The 22,070-nt window shown below is 37.2% G+C and overlaps 1 protein-coding gene across 3 annotated transcripts in view; it reads left to right on the forward strand.

Annotated features, from left to right (window-relative positions):
* p4ha2 (procollagen-proline, 2-oxoglutarate 4-dioxygenase (proline 4-hydroxylase), alpha polypeptide 2) overlaps nt 1-16,580 on the forward strand; it is a 41,428-nt gene extending 24,848 nt beyond the window's left edge. The window contains exons 6-16 of one of the 3 annotated variants that reach the window (XM_084729824.1): nt 81-320; nt 3,038-3,234; nt 3,892-4,068; nt 4,769-4,839; nt 5,111-5,210; nt 5,648-5,701; nt 9,431-9,490; nt 9,562-9,627; nt 11,962-12,030; nt 13,048-13,144; nt 16,090-16,580. In XM_084729824.1, coding sequence (XP_084585950.1) covers nt 81-320; nt 3,038-3,234; nt 3,892-4,068; nt 4,769-4,839; nt 5,111-5,210; nt 5,648-5,701; nt 9,431-9,490; nt 9,562-9,627; nt 11,962-12,030; nt 13,048-13,144; nt 16,090-16,160 — 1,202 coding nt within the window. In that variant the 3' untranslated portion in view covers nt 16,161-16,580. The remainder of the gene's footprint in view (nt 1-80; nt 321-3,037; nt 3,235-3,891; nt 4,069-4,768; nt 4,840-5,110; nt 5,211-5,647; nt 5,702-9,430; nt 9,491-9,561; nt 9,628-11,961; nt 12,031-13,047; nt 13,145-16,089) is intronic. The other 2 variants (XM_084729827.1, XM_084729826.1) reach the window with 2 other exon arrangements.
* Nucleotides 16,581-22,070: the final 5,490 nt, after the last annotated feature.

A 22,070-nucleotide genomic window follows, 5' to 3' on the forward strand; every position in this document is an offset into this window, starting at 1 on the left:
AAATATGTCATGAAAAGTAAATCAGTAAAAATTAACGTATAATATGTTCGATGTTTAAATCGAATGAATCCCTCCCCCAGGTGTTCACTCCAGTGCCCTGCTGACGGTTGACGACTGCTATGACATGGGAAAGACAGCTTATAACGACGCAGACTATTACCACGCCGTGCTGTGGATGCAGCAGTCCTTGAAGCAGTTGGACACCGGGGAGGAAGCTGTGGTTTCCAAGGCGGACATTTTGGACTACCTCAGCTACTCGGTTTACCAAATGGGAGACTTGCCTCGGGCCGTTGAGCTTACACGCCGACTGGTCGCTATCGGTAAGGTGCAGCTTACACAAGTGTACAGACAAAAGACGTGAGATCAAATCAGTGTGTACACTAATACATATGACACGTGCTGTCATTCATTTATTCCAGCCTGAGTTGTTCTCACTATCGTCTTTCTTGCAACCATGAACGATGGGTGAAAGGGTTCATAGTCTGTACTTTTAGAAATCTAAAATAACGCTTCTGACAGTTGCCTCCCATAACACATAAAGGGACCACTTCACTGACCAAAACAGCCGCGGTCCTCTACCGTGGGGTAATTGATGGGTTGTCTTCTTGCTGTTTCACTAATGACTACAGTGCACCCCCCTCTGTCTCTCTGCAGTGATGCTCTGCTTGCCAGAGCAGCAGGGTGTAGTCCTTTCAGAGTGAGGACCTGTGGTTTATAACTGTTATTTTAGTCTCTGCATCAAGGACTGCGTTGACAGCTGCAGGGCATCATTTTAGAGCTGTGGTGTGCCTGTTTACATGACAACTAAAATGAATCAGAGTAGCGCAGATGTAGCAGACATAGTGAAAATTCATACATTCAGCTTACATGTGAAAAAAGAAAATGTAAACTGTAAAAGATGTAGAAGAGCACGAAGCAAAGTATGGAAGAAAAAGGAAGAGCAAAGGGCAAAGCAAGTGATCACTTTTATTCTGTTGTTGGAGTTAAATGTCACCAAAAACTACATTATATTCACATCATAAGAAGCAAAGAACATACAGAGTCTGAAGTGAACAAAAATGAACACAATAAGCACATGTACAGACTAGGGGTGTTCCTGTGGACTTTCCTGTTAATTAAAAGGAAGTTTAAAGAGAGTTCACACAAAAATGAAAAATCATTAATTTATTAGATATCACTGTATTTGCATTTGTTACATGGGGGGTTTGAGGAGGAGGAGGATGTGGGATGACGACAATGCATGCCAGGTTAACTTAGTTCTTATCCAAGCTCTATTAATGTTCTCTAGATCAAAATTCTTTATGAGATGAACAACAGGCCTTTAACGCAGGCAGAGGGCGGCTTTGTAATAATTTAAAGGCAACAGTTACCTGGTGTTGTACATTAACAAAATATGAATAAATAGTTTAACAGATTAGTATTTCTGTTGCAAACTAGTGAGGATAGCAACAATAATTGTTTAGTTGACAAATCGCGCTCAGTCCTGGTGCAGACAGAAGGATTAAAAGGGTTTTTTTTGTGAGACTTTTTCTTCGTTCATTCAAGGATCTAAAAAACAGGATGGCGCACACTTAACAGATTGCAAAGCCCTCTGAGGCAAATTGTGATGTATGATATCGGGCTGTATAAATAAAATTTGACTTGACTTGACATCACTACAGACGCATTATGGGACAGTACATCAGTTAGCTAAGCAATGCAATGAAGATGACACATGAAATGAAAGAAAAAAGAATAAAGAAAAGATTTTTGTCACTGTCTCATCATCCAAATAAATATTGTTAGATTAAGAGCTAGTTAAATCATTCAACGTTCTTCATGTTTTGTTTTGTTTTTTGTGGCAGATCTTCATTAGCACAAACTGTTGTCATAGTCGTCAGTTGCCAGGACTGAGTTTGTGTAGCTGAATCAATGCACTGCAGCACTGCTGGAAAAGACCACACATACTGGTACACTGAGCTGTTTATTGTGTCTCTTTCTGAGTGGTCTCACTCCCTGGTGCTGAGTTTAAATTACCTCCAGCAAACTGCACATTTTCGTCCCACAGAACAACCTTAGCTAAGTAAATATTTAGGATACACTTTGTTTATTGCTGATGTCCCTGTAATTTTGGTACACACATGAAAATGAGCAGGCGACAGTTTATGTTGCTGTAATTGCTCTGCTCACTGAGGATTCAGTTTATTTATGCAAAACTCCACAAGGGGGTGTTCTCTCTCAACTGTTCACTGTGATATTGCTTCAGTACATCAAAGGTTAACCAAAGGACATGAGGGGAGACACTAAGGATTTACTGTGCTGGAAGAAATAATCACATAATTAATTTAAGTAAGTGATATCAAACAATATCATGTAATAAAATCCTGTAGCACAAGCCAAAGCACTGCATTAAAAATGTTACTCAAATTAAAGTTCTAATGTAAAAGCAACAAAATTTACTCAAAGTATCAAAAGTAATAGTGCTCATCATGCAGAATGGTCCCTGTCAGTGTGGCTTTATTATACTGTTGGATCATTATTATTGAAGAAGTATTTTAATGTTATAGTTGGTCAATGTGGTGTTAATTTCAATTTCATCATATACGGTTGTGTAGTTTAATCTATATCAATGCATTATATTTCATTAACTGATCATATGTTTTGTATTAATCTACAAAGTAACTAGTAAAGATAGGTGTTGAGTGGTATAGAAATTGCAATATTTCCCAATGAAAAGTAATGGAATAGAAGTATTAAGTAGATTAAAATGGAAATACTCAAGTATAAGAACCATTAAATTGTACGTTTATACTGTGCTTTGTTACTTTGCACCACTGGTATTGTTTTCATTGAAGCCCACACTTACTGTTACGATAAATTGACAAATTGTTCCAGCTGCCATAATTGTTTAATCTTGAATTAAACCATACACTGCTTGCTTAAAGCAATTGCTGTCCTTGTTTATTGGTACTGACCAGACAAACATTTTAATGTGGTATCTCCTCAGCTCAGTTGAGACTTAGAACACTAACATCAACTTTTTTTTTTGTACTGACAGATCCTAGCCACCAGAGGGCAGGAGGAAACCTCCGTTATTTTGAGCGGCTGCTGACCAAGCAGCTCAATGAGTTGAACCAAGCCTACGAGCCTCCGTCTGAGCAGCCCATCCAGCTGGGAACCTACAGCAGACCTAAAGACCATCTCCCAGAGAGAGAGGCCTACGAAGCCCTCTGCAGAGGAGAGGGGCTCCAAATGGTGAGACCCTAACGGAAAAATGACGGCATGTTTAGAATTAGGCAGGACGTAATGAGAAGATCTTTTGATATTAGATTGTATACACATCTCAAAAAAACTGAAAAGTTGACTGCAGTCAATGCTTTTCATTTGCAGTATTTATACAAACCAGCATTACCTTACACATATACCTTACTGTATAACTTCACTATGTTGGAAATGTTTGACTTTAGTCGATGATGATGGAAAAGCACAAGCTTCTGATGAATTTAGTCAACTTGTATGTGGCTTGTTTATCAAAGCTGTGTAAACCCACAGAGGTGTTTATCAGTTATTCCATCTGATTAGAGCTCTCTTTATAGCTGGGAATTAGGTGACATTACCCAAAGGTGCTATGAAATTATAGTGTAGTCAATTGTCCTGTCTTAACAGGTCTCACTGTTGAAACCCTGTATGGGTGGAGCATGTGTATACAAGATTATTTATGGCCACAGTATTGCCATTGATTTTGACACCAGGGGGAAGTCGACGCAAATCAAATTCCAGATTTTCCAACTGAAGCTGTGCATGCAAGCTTTTTTAATTCTGTTCATCCTGCTGGTTAGATTCAGATGGATAATTGCACATCAATGAGACAAATGACAGATTATTTTCTGTTCATCTTGTGTGTTTTATCAGAATGAAGCGAGGCGCAGCCGTTTGTCCTGTCGCTACCGGGATGGTAACAGGAACCCTCGTCTCCTGCTGAAACCCATGAAAGAGGAGGATGAGTGGGATAGTCCCCACATCGTACGCTACCTGGACGTCCTGTCACACGACGAGATTGAGAAGATTAAGGAGCTGGCTAAACCCAGGGTGAGACAAGATGCAATGAATGAATCAATCTAAAAAATCTGTGCTTAAAACAAGAAATAAAGCAAAATTCGAGCCCTGCTCCCCTCACACCTAATGTTTATGGTTTGGCTCGCTTGGGTTGGTGTGAAAGATGTCATTCCAACTCTGGCGTGGACCGAACGGCTGAACCGAGACCACTTAAAAAGCCAGCGCAAGTTTTTTCTAGAGATGTTCCAATGCAATTTTTTGCCCTGCTCAGGTTAAACCCTTTGTATAAACATAAACAAAATGAATTCCACAGAAAATGACATTGCCACCCTGTGAAAAGTCCCTGATATATTCAAAAAGTTCAAAAGTTGTTCCCTCATGGCATATAACAAAGCGCACTTATGAATGTCGACTGTGTTTAACACTTGCCAAATAACAGGAAGAAAATATTTTGCCCATGAACTTATCAATGTCAAGAACTGATGGCTGGTGTATCAAAGACATAAATGGTACAGAGAAATCATTCTTATGTCATGAATGTATAAAAGCTGTTCTCTTTGAGAAAAGTCTCTAAATTTGCAAATAGAATAAGAAAAATGTGTTTATTTTGTAAGATTCATGGGAGAGAGTAAATGAAAAGACACAGATATTCCTACATGGTATAAGAATGATGTGATATTTATGATGACAAACACTTATTTTGTTTCCCTCTGTGTCGTTTTTGTTTTGTAAGCTTGCCAGAGCGACTGTTCGTGACCCTAAAACAGGCGTCCTGACCACAGCCAACTACAGAGTGTCGAAAAGGTAACTCATTCAGAAGAGAGGCTCCGTGGGTGCCTTGGATGGTTCAGTCATTAACACACAGTTAGGACTAATAAAAAAGAACTAGTTTATTATTAATACAATTTGCAGTATAAGCCAAGGTACTCCAACCATTTACAGTATCGCATTTTTTGGACGTTGGACGTCAAATAGAAAAATCTAAAGAAGTTGCATATGCATCCAATGTTAACATGTTTGTGTGCATATGCACTGCACTATGTGCTCATACTGTATGTGTTTTTGTTTTTTTCAGTGCATGGTTGGAAGGAGAGGATGACCCCGTCATTGCCAGAGTCAATCAGAGGATAGAAGACATCACAGGCCTCACAGTAGATACTGCAGAGTTATTACAGGTAATATAACACAGACTCCAGAATTACATTACTGTATAAATATATCATCATGTCACATATAGCACAAACATTTGACGTCAATTCTTCTATTTTTGTTAAAGGTTATAACATTCACATCCATAATAATAAAACTGGTACATACAGCATATATCTAAGAGCACAAAAAATGTAAATACAGCAAAATAAACACAACAGAGTAGAAAAAGACATAAAAACGGGTAAAAAGGAACACTACAAATATCACAGAATAAGACAAAGGATTATATAATATCTTGTCTGCAGATGAAAGCCTTTTGAAGGGATTAAAATAATTTATCTTGATCTATCATGCCTGAGTCTGCACAGCATGTACCAGTACATGGATTGTAGTTTTCCAGTGAATCTGTAGTCATGCTATTATTTTATTAATATAATTGCTTCTGTCATTGGCTGCCCAGGTTGCCAACTATGGAGTTGGAGGACAGTACGAGCCACATTATGACTTCTCGAGGGTGAGTTCACTTGTGGGTGAAGAGTGGGTGTGAGTCAGTAAACGTGTGAAAATTTAAGTGACGTGACTTAACGTGCTTCAGATCAGCCTGGGAAGAGGACAAACTACACAAACTCAAAGGAGACAAAGCCATTGACTCAGATGGGAGAAAGGAAACAAACACAAACGAGTTGTGTTTCCATCGACGTATTTGTATTCACATCTTGAAATATGGTTTTAGGAAAGCTTGATAGAAATGGCCAAAAAGAAGTCCTCTGTTTTGAAAAAACTTTTTTACATTCGCTCGAGGTGTTTTTTGCCCTTTTTTGAAAAAGAGTTAATTGGAAAAGGTGTCTCCATCTCCCTTTAAGCGCATTAAGTTCTGATAAAGCAACATTTAATGAATGACTAATAAGCTTTTGGAGAAAAAGAAGCTGTGTCAACTGTTGGTGTCGACTGTCCCATGAAAGAATTATTACAACTTTCCCAAATGGAAAAAAAAATCCTTAAGATATCTTGCTAGTAGCTCTTGAAGATGGCGAAGGTGACAGTTGTTTTTTTTTTCTTCTTTGTTTTCTTCTTCTTCCTCTAGGTGTATTTAGTCCACAAACAGTTGGTTCAGTTTCCAGTTCGCGATGTCTACCTCTTCTAGTCTGTTTATTGATGTAGCCTATCCAGCCGATTTATGACAAAAATATGCTTTGTGTGGTTCAGTTACTTCGCTAGCAAACTAATATAGGGGTGTAACAGAACATTGTTGGCCCGTGCTTCGTACGGATCAGCCTCCGCGGTTCAGCCTGCATGCGATCCACGGACTAAAGGAAACAGTCATAGTGTGAAACGCAGTTTAAGGGACTGATTTAAAAGCCATCAAAGCAGTAGTCAGTCTATAAAAAAAACACAAAGGCTCTCCGCTGGCAGTTTGAAGAAGTCCATAGTGGGATTTTTTTCTATACCCGGAGTCCTTGAGGTAAAGCAGCTCAGTATTTGGAGATCTTTCCAAAAATGTTTTTTTCCTTTAAGAGTATCTCTCTTCATCAGATCTGAGCATGGCATAAACACACCATCTTGGTACAAGTTACCAGTATGACATAGCTTGTTAAGATGCCAATTTTTCCAGTATATTGGTGTCCTCCCAATAGAAATTGTAGAGTTATACCATAAAAAGGAGTAAGATTGTCTGCAATGTGTTATTTTTAACATCTTATGTATTCTGGTCCAGACCTCTTTAGAGTGAGATAAAATGGGATTGGGGGAGCCATGTTGAGATTGGGATAAAATATTTGTAGGGATAAATGGAGAACACATCTTATCCTCAATAGTAACCCTCTCCAGTTTATTTTCTTTAATCCAATGTTTGGCTTATTTGGCGATTTCAAATGAAATTTGATATCACCTCAGGTCAGGTAGACCCAGACCTCTTTTGTCTTCCAAACCTTGGTTTTATGCACAGCTATATCATTTTACTTTGGGGGGGGGGGGCAACAACCATTTTAATAACATTGACCTTGCCCCATAAGGTGAGCTTCAGGTTTCTCCACTTGTTTAGATTACTTTTAACTTTTTGTAGTGCAGGCTCAAAATTTAGTGATGGTATTTCTTCTATGTTCTGACTTAATTTTATTCCCAAGTATGACATGCCGCTCCCCCGTTTGAAGTTAAGACCACGATACTAAACTTGAGCGACCTGCCAGAGATGGACATGGCCTCAGATTTTCTCCAGTTAATTTTATACCATGATAATTTAGAATAAGACTGTACTGTTTCCATTAGGGGGGTAGAAAGTTCACAGGGTTTTTGATCAGTGTTAAAATATCGTCCCTGTACAGTGATTTTTTTTTTTTCCCACCTCCCTCCACTCCCTTGATGTTCACATCCAATTTAATGGTAATGACTAGTAGCTGGAGTACGATGTTAAACAGTGAATGGGAGTGATCAACCCTGTCTTGTACCTCTAGTGAGGCCAGAGAGAGGTGAAATATTTCCAGTGGTCATTAGAGCTGCCCGTGGACTTTTATAAAGTATTTTAATCCAATTAATAAAAGTCGGTCCAAATCTAAATTGCGATTACTCGTGACTTCTGACCAATCAGATAGTGCTGTTGGTGGAACAGCGTGTATAGTATTGCATCATACTGTATAGTGTATAAGTATCTATTACATGCACTGTAGTAGATCCGATCGATGTGTGGTCTGTTGCACCCCTAGCCATCTGTCATACAAATGTGGTACTTTTTTCTTGTGTGTTTTGAAATTGTGTCTACTAATTAATTTTGTTTGATTCAAATGTGTGTTGGTATCCAAAGACAATCACACACTCAGTCCCATCATTTGAATACTGTATGTCTACAGTATGATATCTAGTCTGCTTGTTGAATGGCTGTATCTCAAACTGGCTGGTGATGACCTTGAATCTGAACAAATAACGTCACTCAATGGTCTCTTCAGTCCATTGTAATGCTAATGAGATTGTTAGCATTTGCACTGATTATTTCCCCCACCTTACGGTCAAACTCTAGAGCAATGAATGCATATATATTGATTGAACTAACGACTTTCTGTATTTAGTGTAAAATAAACTTCTTACCTCTGTTCTTTTAGATATCCACCCAAATATTTTTCCCCCCATTAAGGCTTTAATTTGTCTTTGTTGGATGATGTAGACTTTGACTAAATCAAACCAGTAATTAAGTGGAAGCTGTATCTTTTTTATTTCTAGAAGCATTTCTCCTATTTTAACTTCTCATGCTGTTGTTGTAGTTATTCTAAAGACACCTGACAATAATCTCAAAGCCATTGAGATATATATATATATATATATATATATATATATATAGTGTTGTTAATTGATTTTCACCAAAACAGTTCCTTGGCTGTCATGATCTGCATGAGATATTGACCAATTCACATTATACTGACAAATTTGTTTTTCCACGGCAAAATAAAAAAGGTTCCTGTTTGGAAAAAACAAGAACCAACCCAATTGAAATGTGCCAAATTTTGAACGAATTTTCATAAATGCCAGACAGAACAAATATAATACAAACAAAATATCAAATATGTAAAGTATATAGGAAAAAAGATGGAATTAGCATTAAAGTTTTAAAAAATGTAACTTATTTGACAGTTATTTGATATGTTGGGCTTCATATGGTTAAGTATTATCTTAAGTTCCTCCCTCACAGCCTCCCTTTGACTAACCCAGTCACACTGACCACCCTTCGTACGCTCTCCTCCACCTGAAGTATCTTTAAATGTCTCTGACCTTTAGCTTTAACTATGAGCTATGTTCCCTCTCTGTGTTGTATTTGGCAACCTTCTGTGAGTTTTATGTAATCTATAGCTGTGTGCACTCTGCACTGCATGACCAGCTGTCTGAGGTTTTGCTGCAAATTGATATGTAATACAAAAGGTCATTGCAGTGTTGCTAAATCACTCACTTGAGGTTAAGACTGTACAAAATGATGGGAGATGATTAATGACCATTGTCCTCTGTGGATACCCCTAAAACAAATAAGCAGCTTTGTGATTAATTGAGAAGTGCTGTTTGTTATCTTTATATCTATATGTGCATTATTTGTTTTTAGCTAATATTTTAAACTGAGATGACAAATGTAATTCAGTAATTTAAGTAATTTTCTGACAGATAGTAATAGATTTTGTATGATTGAGTGTAGTTAGTGCCCTTTGTGGCGGGCTCCTAGTGTGAGTCTTTTTGATGATGGGTTAAACGTTTTAAACATCTGTTGCAGCGCCCTTTTGACAGCCTCCTCAAGGCCGACGGAAATAGACTTGCTACGTTCCTAAACTACGTAAGTACACGTGTGTGGGAGTGAGCTGTGTTTTAATCATGTATTTTCACTTTTGAATTTTATCTTTGTAGAAAGATGAGCCTGATGCTTTCAAAAGATTAGGCACTGGAAATCGTGTGGCGACTTTTTTGAACTACGTAAGTACGTGCATCCAGTCGCCGTTGCTTGAAGGCGGGTCGTGGTAGTCACCTGAAATCTGCGCTCCATCCTCCTTTTGTTGTAGTTTCATGGGCATATGCATAAGCTCTGGTTCAATCTTGGACTTGGATTGATTGACTTTGATAGTCTCACTAATTGGCCTCTAGTGTGGTGTTAAAGTCCCGTAGTTCAAAATCAAGAATTAGAAATAATGCTCTAAAAATGGCACTGGATAAATATCTAACAGTGAAGTGTTTCTGTCAATCAGTTCCAGTACATGTTGTGGAGAGTTGTGTTGGATATTCCCCCATTAACACACTGATGTAGAAGCCTGCCACTCTTTATTTTACCCCTGCTAACACTGGGCCAAACAGAATAAAATGATACCCAAAAAGCAAAAGTATTCGAATGAGGTATGTACCTGAATGTTGTTTGGGTTTTTTTTTAATTATTACAATTACAATTATTACAATTAAGGAGCATTGTGTAAAATATGGCCTGAATTTTAACTTAAAGCTACCACAAGGAGTTTTGACCCAGTTATGAAACCATCTTAATTTAATACTTTATGAGAGATTTTGTTAGATCATTTTGTTTTGGACATTATATTTTGAAGTTATTACACTACTGTTTTTGTCCACAGATATGACAGCTCCTTGTATTAGTTTTAAAACATTAAAAACCTGCTGAACTAACATTATCAATAGAATGTTAACACATATGCGTGATGTCAAAGACGTCTGTGTCTGTGTTAGCATGCTAACCAGCTATCCCCAGTCCGTCCTGTCTAGTGATACCACTTTGTGTCTCAAGAGACGATACACCGAGACCCTCATAGATTCAGCTGAGAGATGCATGCAAGCGGCGGGGTTGCTTCTTTCACCAGCTCGCTGAGCTTTTTGTAGTTTAATAAATAAACAAAATAAACAACGTGTCAAGAAAGTAAATATTTTTACAAATATTGTCCATGATATACTGTACACCTCCTGAATTCAAGTTTCTCTCTTTTACTTAACTCAGACAAGCTTGCTTATAAAAGACACTTCAAACTGGACAGAAACAAAACAAAACTGAGCCAGAAGACTTTGTTTGTCTGTACTCTGTCCCAAAATTCACAGACTCCTGTTTGGTTAAAATTAATTCTTAATCTATCATGTTAGATGTGAAAATATTCCGACACCCTGCAGCTTCTCCGATGTCCGACCTCCCCCTCTCTCCTCTCCGCTTCACACCTCTCCTGTGCCCGCCTGCCGCCCTCATCTCCCTCGGAGTCAGAATCCTGGTTGGAACCGCTGTAAATCAACCCAGTTCAGTTAGTGGTTACCCTTGTGATATGCAGCCCCCTGTGCATTTGGAGTTCCTTTCGACAGGTGGCCACATTTTACACGATGCTCCTTCAAGTTGCTCATTAGATACGTACAGGATAAAACGGTCTAACAGGGCAAAATACAATGAAACCCTTGATGGGAAATCATATCTAAGTAACAGTAAATACTACAAAAAATAAACATATATAAAGCATTTAAATGCATGTATCAAAACAGGGCATTACAAATAAATTTATTTGTAACAACTGTTCAATAGTGTCCAGTGCATATTTAGTATGACACTTAAAAAAAACGGTAAAGGAAAAAAACGTCACACAGCGACAGTACATATTTTAGATAGTGGACCATCACTGCAGATCAGTAAACATGTTTGAGTCTTGGAGAAACAGATGCGTTATGGGACGTGGCTGATCATCACAGCCTATTAACTTTGGAAATGTTATGTGGAACAGCTGAAAGGTCAGTTTAAAGGAAGACCATGTTTCCTTTTCTTTTTCTTGTTTCCAAACACTTCATTCTGTCTTGTCTTTCCTTGTTTTAGTGCACTTAGCAACTTTCTTATACTCCACTGTTGTTTAAAGATGCGTAACTTGAGATTTTGTACAGCTTAATTTTTGCAGGACCTTCACATGACTTTGTTTGTTTTATCATATACCACTCATGAGGCGTTTTTTTCTATATTTTTTTCTAACAACATAAAATCTTTCAAAATTTGATTTTTCAGCTAATTGGCATCCATTGGTATTTATGAATGTATACACATAAATTATTATTTTCATTATTTTTGCATTTCTGTCACTTTAAATCAAAGTATATCTTACTAGCAAGTTTTATTTTGAGTATACATTTAACATGTTGCTTTGAAAAGTAAAACAAATGTTTCTTTAGCCACAAACTCAGATGTGTTGCGTAACAAAATCACCCTTTGAGGATTGGTGAATTCCTGAGTGTATTCCTTCACAAATTTCAGAAGACGTCTCCAACCACTTTGTCTTCTTTTCTCAGATGAGTGATGTTGAGGCTGGAGGCGCCACAGTATTCCCTGACTTCGGAGCAGCAATCTGGCCTAGAAAGGTGAAAGAAGAGTGTGTCCCTGTTTGCACGTATGAGTGAATGTGTGTGAAGATAAAGTGTTATGAGCACCATGTCACAGTGTGTTGAGAGTGTGTATTTCAGTTGTGTGCAAAATTAATGAAAGATGAAAGATGAAAATCAACATCTCTGAGGTATATCTAAAGTTTTTGGTGTTTCAGGTTGATTTGATTGGACTGATACCTTTATTTTTTCAAAATAGGCCCCCAGATTGTTTACATGTGGGACATTTAACTAAATTTTTAAGACTTATTGGATTTCATTGTCTTTATTGTCTTTTCACTTTATTAAGGAAACCATGAAAACTACTTGATTATTCTTACAAGGTTATATTTGGTCGATCAAAATTGGTCAATTTGTGCAACAATGCTGCCTTCAAATGTTACACACGAACATGTTTGAAGTCTTGTGCGCGACTCATGAACTCGGAGCTTTCAGACAGTTTGCATTTTGGAGGAGGGCCATTCATGTGAAATCTTCTCATGAACAAATGTAAATGTGACCCCATTTGAGTACAAGAAATAATCAATAACAGCGGTGAGTTCAGATGTGCTGTCTACGGTCAGTACCACCAACCGACCTCTGGATTGCTGATGTGAAAAGTGAAAATCATCGTTCATGCAGTGTTTGTGTTGTAGCTTTGAAAATGATCAGTCAGCGCAGGACGTTCTCTCCCGTCATCAGCCCAAATCTTAGATGTGCTGGTTGAGTGTAGAGTTAACCACTTATATCACGTTTCTTGCCTATCAGTAATTGCACACAGTAGCTCCTCGGATTTCTTCTGCATCCATTCTGCTGTGACTTTGTGCCAGTGTGGGACGCAATAGCATAGTTGTCAAGCCACCAAAAGTCTGTTTGAGGAACATATGAGTCATTGTAGTTGTGCAATAAACTGCTCACAACATGAAACCAATTCTTCTCCAGGTCTGTTTTATTTCAGCATATTTCTCGTCACATTCCTCCTATTACCATAAATTTGTTTGTGTCATTTCTCTACAGGGGACGGCAGTCTTCTGGTACAATCTGTTCAAGAGCGGAGAGGGAGACTACAGGACCAGGCACGCGGCTTGTCCCGTCTTAGTAGGGAGTAAATGGGGTGAGTCTAAATTCAGATTCATCACAATTAGGTATTGGTACATTAAGTGGGATTAGAAAAAAAGCTACATTTTGACGGAAATTGAGCTTATAAAATTAGCATTATTTGGTAAGAGCATAAGCAAATTCGGGCTGCGCAGTTTGTGCAAGTTTTAATTTTGTGTTTCACTGTCATCCATTATCCATCTGACACTAAAACATGGATACTTACTGGGAAGCTACAGAATGTTATAAAAACTAAAATAAAATCATTGGCCTCCCATTTAAAAACCTTCAGCAGATGACACACAATCAGTTTAAATGATTGTTTAGACTACCAGCTCTAATCTGTTTTTGGCGTATTCAGATTGATTTTTAGAAAGTCTGCACTGTTAAAAAAAAACGCATGAAATGCAGATCCCAGAAACATTTGGAGGTGGTTCGCTCTGGCCGCTCAAAGCCAAAGTTTTTTTTTTCTGTGCAGACTTTATAAAATCAATCTGGATATGTGAAAAAAAAATTGGGCCAGCAGTCTGAACTCTTAGAGTTATCTGATGGCCGGTTAGTGCCTCTCTTACACTGTCTAATTCAAACAATAAAATAATAAAATTAAATGAAATTAGGGGGAATAAGGGGAGCGTTTTGCCTAAATTCTCAATGCTCTTCCTGGGTGAACTTCCTGTCCATTTGATCTGCTCTGTGCAGCTCTGTGTATTCAGGCCGTAATGCAGTACATTGTGTAGGACAGCCGCTATCGGTTTTGGTGGCTGTTGTGGCGCTGCAACCAGACACAGACGTGTCCAGTGGAACGAAGCTGTTAGATAGAATCAGGAACATCATGTGTAGTTCCTTTATCTACAACCTCAGCTTGTTACAGATTTAGTTAAGAGGGAAATTTAAGACTGTTTATCAGTTCAGTCAGCCCAGAGAAGATGTTCTGGTCACTATCCAAGGTTTCCCCTATTCTCTAATAAAGAAATGTTAGCCTTGACAGAAATGTTCCTAGAAGGAGAAGACTGGGAACTGGGGATTATTGTGGTTTGGTAACAGTGTCACATATCTGGCATCCACGTCCTTGTTTGATAAGTTTTTAAGAAACCACTTCTACAAGCAAATACCATCATGCATCAGCCAACATGTTGTACTGCATATACAAGTTATTGTAGCCATTTTACAAAATGTTTAGCATTAAAATCATTCTCATTCGAAATTTTCCCTGCCTTGGCAATGTAGTCTACAGAGAAGAAGCTTGGTGTCACAAAGAAGTAATTTATTTTATTTAATTTTATTTTTTTATTAGACTGCACATTGGTGTCATGAATAATGACTAACAGGCAGAGACAGGACAAAAACAAGGCATTTTGCACAGTTATGTTTTACTGTGGGATCATTGTCACACACTTTTTAATGGATTTACAAGCACAGCAGTTTTAACAGCTTTTGACTTATTATTGAGAAAAAATGCAAATGCTGACACGCATATGTTTTGTGATAATTGACTCCATTATAATAATAATAAACCTTATTTGTATAGAATATTTCATAGAAGAAATGCAGCCCAAAGTGCCTCATAATAAAATACATTACATGTGCCAAGTGTCTCACATTAAAAGATATAGAATGAACATTATAAAATCCACATGTAAAAATAAAAATACATAGAATGCATCTTCATATGGGTAAGTAAGATAAAAATAGAATGCATAACATAAGATGGAAAATAAAACCAACTGAGATAATATTAATACAAAAAAATAAAGCTAAAAATAGAGTGTACAGAATGTATAAGATTACAGAAGATACAGCATTTTAGAACAGCAGTGCACAAGTTTGAAGCAAAATGCAAAGCAGTTAAGTCAGCGCTGGATAAAGGCTAAAGTGGAGAGATACATTAATAGCTTTCTTTTAAAAAATATTTAGCAGGCTGGCTTCTTTATCTACAGGTAGTGTGTTCCAAAGCTTTTTGGCGTAACTGACAAACACTGTATCCTCAGTTTTCTTTTGGCTGCAGCTGTAAGGCAGCTGCAGATGATCACATTGTTTCTTGAAAGTAAACAGGGAATAAGGGAGTTAGAAATGTAACTTGGTCCTTTCCCATTAAGGGCTGTGTATGTAAAGAGCAGTCATACCTGTGTGACACAAATTATTTCATGGTATGACAGAACTTCACTCCAGCCTGGCCACCCATGAATCTCTTGTTAAATAAAAATTCCCCAGCATCAAAAAGGGGACAGTGATGATCAGAAACAGGCCATTCTGATAGAGAAACATTGTCAGCATCATCTGTTATTTTTACCAGATGTAGAATGTTACCATGCTGATGTGCGATGAGTAAATTCAAAGCTGGCCAGCAAATTCAAGAACTCCTTTGTAGTCATTATTTTTATTGATAGGAATATTCAGATCTCCATGAATATTGTTATACAGAGTAATGATGAACACTGACAATTCTGTTTTCAGCTCAAGAGCAAGATGTTCAAATAATGATCAGTGTCATTACACAAACTGTAGAAAAAATGTCAGCAATCCCTCCTCCTCTCCTGTTTTGTCCGACTAGCCAGGTCACAACTAAAAATGTGGCACTAAAAAGAGCAAATTTAAACTGTAGGCATTCTGTGGCACAATGCTGACAAATTAAAGATAACTGAGACAGCTCTTTTCTACTGAGGAAATAGTCCAAATAAATGTACACTTAAAAACATCAGCCTGGGCAGTTTAAAGTAAAATATATGGTGAGGGCATGAATTCATCCTGTTCTGAAGCGATGAAGAGATTCAACATCTTCAGGTTTCAGGTTCTATTAGAAACACATTTAAAGTAAAGCTGTACCAGAGCAATGCTTTTACCACATGCTGGCATGGAAGATTTTGGCAGTGCTGCTGTCTTTTTATTGTAATAGAGTTTTTCCTCCACTGGCTCAGCAGTTTTTGGTCGTCACGTGTATGTTTTCTGTTTTTTTTTTTTCAGTGTCAAACAAGTGGATTCACGAGCGAGGGCAAGAGTTCAGGAGACCCTGTGGCCTTACAGAAGTGGATTGAAGTTTGATCCACACTCAAGGAACATCCAAACACACACACAGAGACACACACACACACACACACACACACACACACACACACACACACACACACACACACACACACACACACACACACACAGATACACAGCAGTGCCTTAACTTTGGTAATGTTGCAACTCACAGACATATTCAACAACACTTACATAAGTGCTTCCACCCTCAGCTCTTCTACATGATTACCAAATACTTCACGAGGAAATTACGACACTGGTGTCCCCACACCAACCCCATTTAATTAAATGATCAAATTAAGTTAAGGATTTTATAACTGCTGAACATTTAGGAAAAAAACACCAGCTGCATCAGTGCAATCTTGGTTTGCCCATGTACGCCCATTTTATAGTATGAAAATTAAATTAAAAATTCAATGACAGGCAGATCCAAATGTGGGAACTCTATGCCAAACCTTTTTCCACTGATACCAAAACGTAATACTTTCAGGTTAACAGCTTATCCTCCACAATGCTACTTTAAGATTTTTCTGTAACAGTTAGAAGTAACTATTAACTTTTCAAAGTAAAAGCATTAGCATTAGTGGTGATACAGAGAAGCCCTTGTTGATTTAGCTAATATCTGGTGTTAAAATACCAAAAAATACAGGAGGTGTGACAAAAACCTTACCAAGTGTTGTCAGAGCAGCTTAATTTAATAGGTACATTTCTTGAAGAGAAAGAAAAGTCAGATTTCCCTACATATAAAACCCCAGTTCCAAAAAAGTTTGGACAGTTTGGAGTAAACTGTTATAAAAACAGAACGCAATGATGTGCAAAGGTTTTTAAGCACCTGTGATGGTATGAAAGAGTGTTGGTCACATCTGCCCCATTGATGCTGAAAGGGACATACAGGTTTTGGAGAAACATACGCTGCCATTCAGACGTCTTTTTCAGAGACATCCCAGCTGATTTCAGCAAGACAATGTCAAGACACATTCTGCATGCATTACAACGCCTCATAGTAAAATAGTGCAGATACTAGACTACTTGAAATCGTATAACAAGCAGAAATAAGATAGAATTTAAATTTTAAAACTACAATTAGCAGGCTCAGTTCCCAAATGATTAGTGAGTGTTTTCAAAAGAAAAGGTGACGTATCACAGTAGTAAACATGCTCCTTACAGAAAAGCTTATCAGTTTGAACATGAAATAGCTGATCTTTTTAAGGTATTCAAGTGAAGTCAGCACCAACGTTTTTGGAACTGGGGTTGTATTTCTGAACAGGAAGCGGCAACTAAGTAAAACAGTGGGTTTTTTTTTGGTTTTTTTTTGATAAATGAAAAATAACTGCTTATGATGATGCACGGCTCTAGACTTCTGGATCCGAATGAGGACTTTGCCCAGCATTCATATATTACAAATTACACCAGAGTTAGCTATTACCCCTGTTATGTGATGGTACAATGTACATTTTCTAGTTCTTTAGTAAGTTTTTGGGAAGGGCTGCAAAGATGTCCTGCAAAATATTTGGCTGCCATCTATGAGAAATAGTTAGTTGTCTACAAAGTAAAGTTATGGCCTGGTATCAGCTCTATTTAGAGATTAATTTAGTCTGAGAAAAGCTATTGTTTATGTAAAACAAAAATTGATTTTTAAGGAATAACGAAAAAAAACATTTGAAGTTACCATCAGTCTTTTTAGACACAGATTGTCATTTCTGTTTCTTCACTGCTAACAGCTTTACTTACTGTTATTACAATGACACTACACTCCTGTCACTCTGTTCCTTATCATTTGCGCCCAAAGTGTTTTATTCTCCATCAAAACTGACAGAGAAACACATTTCCTCCAAATCATGTTTTTATTTATATAGTGTTTAAATTATTACACTGTTGTTACATTGTGTGCTCTTTCCATAAAATGGCAAACAAGCAAGTCAATAAACAGTGTCTTTTATTAAAATGTTTGGTGTTTTTATTTGCTTTTACATTGTTTCTCAGTTTCTTGACAACCCCTGATGACTAATTTTCTGCTTCTGCCATTTTTGGGCCTTTTTTCTTTGTTTTTTCTAGGAAAGCTTAAGTTACGACAGGAAAGGGGAAGAGAGAGGGTTTAGGGTGACACTGATTCACAGGCATGTGATTCATAATGGCCCATGAGATATCTGTATCTTGTGATTTTGTATTTTGTGATCCCCTGTTTAGGAATGAATGCTCAAAATTCTAAGGGATGTATCCTAGAGCCAGCATTTCGAGAATATATTGTCTCATGATATATCTGCACTTCTTGGCTGCTGCTTAATGAATTTTGTGACAACAGGGAAAACAAATTCAGATTAACCGGTTAATATTTCCAACTTTAGAGTAACACATAAAATCAAATTATTTTTTTCATTTTTAGATAACATCGCTGTACTCAGGTATTTGAGATGACTTTGCACAGGCCTCAGGCTCTGTCCTGAACTGATGAATCTATTAAACTGCAGATGACGGACGCTGACGCCCCTATTTTGGAATGTTTCAAAACTGTTTACAGCATTTCTTTTCCAATGAATCTCCACTAAATCTGTGAATATATTTTGGTAATATTTGAAGTATCCTTTTGGAGTTGATTGACTGAGAGATAAACTTGACAATAGGTTACAGTAAAGCAACGTTTCTTATTGGTGTAAGATGTGCTTTAATGTTAAACGAATGTTATAACTGACTTATTACCAAATGCAAGACACCTCAAAAGAGAGATCAGGATCAAAACTGAACGTGTGTAGGAGCAGTCATTTTTTTCCATGTATGTAGCTTCTTTTTGTCTGTATGCACCTTTTAATGTTCATGAAAGTGTGTGCAAAGAACTCTGAGGTAATTCATGTTCAGTAATTGTTACCAGGTGAGGGTTGGTTCTCAGAGCTGTTCATCACAGTTTAAGAAACATCAGCATCTGCAACAATAAATCATATTTTTTCCTCCACCTCCCTCCAATGTGTTAACAGAAGACAGACATTTCTCATAACAGAAAATAAAGCCTGGGGATAAAAGAAGGTGCCAATTAAAATAAATATTGCTTTCTTAAGATGCAACAGCTGCAGAAGGCGCGAAAACTACCATCCTTCTTAATTTCCACCCATTTTAACCATATCAGTTACTGTTAGCTAACTATTGCAATGTGTATCAACTATTTATCACATACATGTGACTATTTTAACTGTTTATACATTATTGTCAGCTAAATATTTAAACTGTTCTGTTACTTTTAACTATTTCACAATTTATCCACTAGCTATTTAAATAGCCTTTTTACTTTTACTTGGGCTACATTCCAACAATTTATCTATTGGCTAGTCAAACAATTTATAAATTAAGTAACTAATTTAGATGTTTATGTGTTGCTTTCATCAAACTCTTTCATCTATCTATCCATATACATCCATCTATCCATCAGACTTACTTTTAGCTGACTATTAACAGTTTTTCCATTAGCTAATTATTTCAACCTTTTTTTTATCAGCCTTTTACTGTAGCTATTTTGAAACTATTCATTTATTACCTTTGGCTAATTATTACAACCATTTAGCCTATCCTTTACATTTAGCTAGCTAATTTAGCTATTTATTACTTTTTAGCAAACTATTTTAACTGTTTATTCATCACTTTTATCAGACTTTTTTTTTTTTTTTTTTTTTTTTTTAGCCATTTATCCATTACTGTTAATGGAATTATATAACCCATTCTATCCTGTCAGTCTACTTCTGCTTAATTATTTCAAGTATTTATCCTTTAGCTTACTTTAAACAAGGACATATAGGACCTTTAGTCCTACATTTACATATATAATCCTACATATAATCTTTTGTCAACAGTGACTCCCCCGAGCTCTGTATAAGATCAAAACACATTGAGAGACTGAACTGGGAACAGCCTTGAGCACAATAAACTCATCATGTGCGAGCCTCAGCTTCATCCAGTTTTAAGTATTTCATAGATCCATTTAAATCTGTTTATTTGGAGGTCAATCTTTGTTCTTATTTCAGAGACACTGGAACTGACTCAAGACCCATCAACTCAGATCACAATCTTTGGTTTCCCTGAGTAAGGCAGACAAACTAATGTGATACCCTTTGCATCTTTAATTGCTCATCATCGAATTTTACCATTTTCCAAATTTTTTACATGTAAAAATCACTCACCCTAGATAACCAGTAGATGTGTCAATGTCATTTCTGGAACTTGAGAAGACTGAATTCACCATGTGTGGTTCCACAGAGAAGTTTTATAAATATTGGCAGCCTCTCATCTCTTACTTTAAATCAAGGCAATCTATCACTGGATTAAAGTATTGGAGATATGAAATATCTCATGTAAATATCTGTGTACTGGCCCTGTAAGGGTCTATCCATGTAAATGCCTTCAGCCGTGTAAACGTAGATCATGTGTAGATAAAACAATGTATAGATATATACATGTACAGGTTGTCATATTGACTGTATGAATCATCAGCTGTCCATTTTCCACAATCTCTTTATTTATTGTATTTTTTTCTATTATGACTACATGAGCAGGGATCAGATTGCTGGGGTTTAGGGAGGACAGTTATGGTTATTATGGTCTGAAGAGAGAACCCGAATCTGTAATGCTGTTCCACGTCATGTGCATCTCATCATATAAAACTCTGGTTATAAAATAAATAAATAAATAAATAAATAAAATCATGGTGCCCACTGTGGTGGATTACCTGTCATGTTATCTCATACTTTGCAACCACTTTATTTTGTAGTAACTGATGCTCAGATTAAATCTCCTCAAGTGTTCCTTGCCAGCACTGAAGCCACTGAAATGAGAAAGTTTTGTTGTGTAATCTTGCACGTGTTTCAAATGCTGCAGTCACGTGAGTTGTCTGACCTCATAGGGACCGTTAACCCAAGAATGGATCTTTTCCCCATGATCTCCGTCTTTATTTACTTCATTTTGTGGCATCTGATATTCAAAGTCAGTCGCCTTAAGTGTGCCTTGTCAGCGCTGAAGCCACTGAAATGAAGTTTCGTTGTATAATCTTGCACGTGTTTCACTGTGTTTCAAATGTTGCAGTCACATGTGTTGTCTGACCACAGCGGGACTGTTAACCCTAGAATGGGTCTTTTCCCCCTCATCTCCACCTTTGTTCCAGGAAATAAACCAATAAAATTTAGTGAAATCTCATGTCCTGCTGCTTCAACATCTGTGAGTTACATACAGAATCTTGATATGCCTTGGACAAAAATGAAAACACTCATGATGCCCACTGTGGTGGATTATATGTCATGTTATCTGAGGCTTTGTTACTATCTCGTTTAGTAGCATCTGATATTGAAATGGAGTCTTCTCAAGTGTTCCTTGTCAGTATTAAAGACACTGAAATAACACAGCTTTGTTATATAATGTGTAAAATGTAGTGAAATCTCATGTCTTGTGGCTTTAACATCTGTGTGTCACATACAGCATATCGCCACTTAATGAGAGTGAGGTATCTGGATAGTACATTTGGGGAACAGTGACTTAAAGTGCTTTGCAAGGATTAGACAACACAAAACAGAGACGCAGCAAGAAACCTGACCGGAGAAATAGCAGAATATTTCAAGAAGAAGAGAAAAGTGGCTTCCATTGCAAAATTAACTGATTTGTATTAATCTAATAAAGTAATCTGCAAACCAGACTAGTTGAAGCCAGATTCATATATTTTAGAATAACTGAACAATTATGACTTGAAAATACAGGCCCAGGGACAATGTTTTAGATGTATATCTCTACGTTTTTCAGCAATGTGATTTCTAGGAAACAAGTAGGGGGTAACTGAGGTCACAACAACAAAAACACAAAATTATAGGCAGATTAAATTTGGCTGTTCTCCGACAGTTGCTCACATTCCTTGTGGCTGCCTGTATTCCCACAGGCGTGCACTGAGCTGT

Source organism: Lutjanus erythropterus, chromosome 11 (genome assembly GCF_056507025.1).
Source record: "Lutjanus erythropterus isolate fLutEry1 chromosome 11, fLutEry1.hap2, whole genome shotgun sequence".
Taxonomy (NCBI): Eukaryota; Metazoa; Chordata; class Actinopteri; order Lutjaniformes; family Lutjanidae; genus Lutjanus; species Lutjanus erythropterus.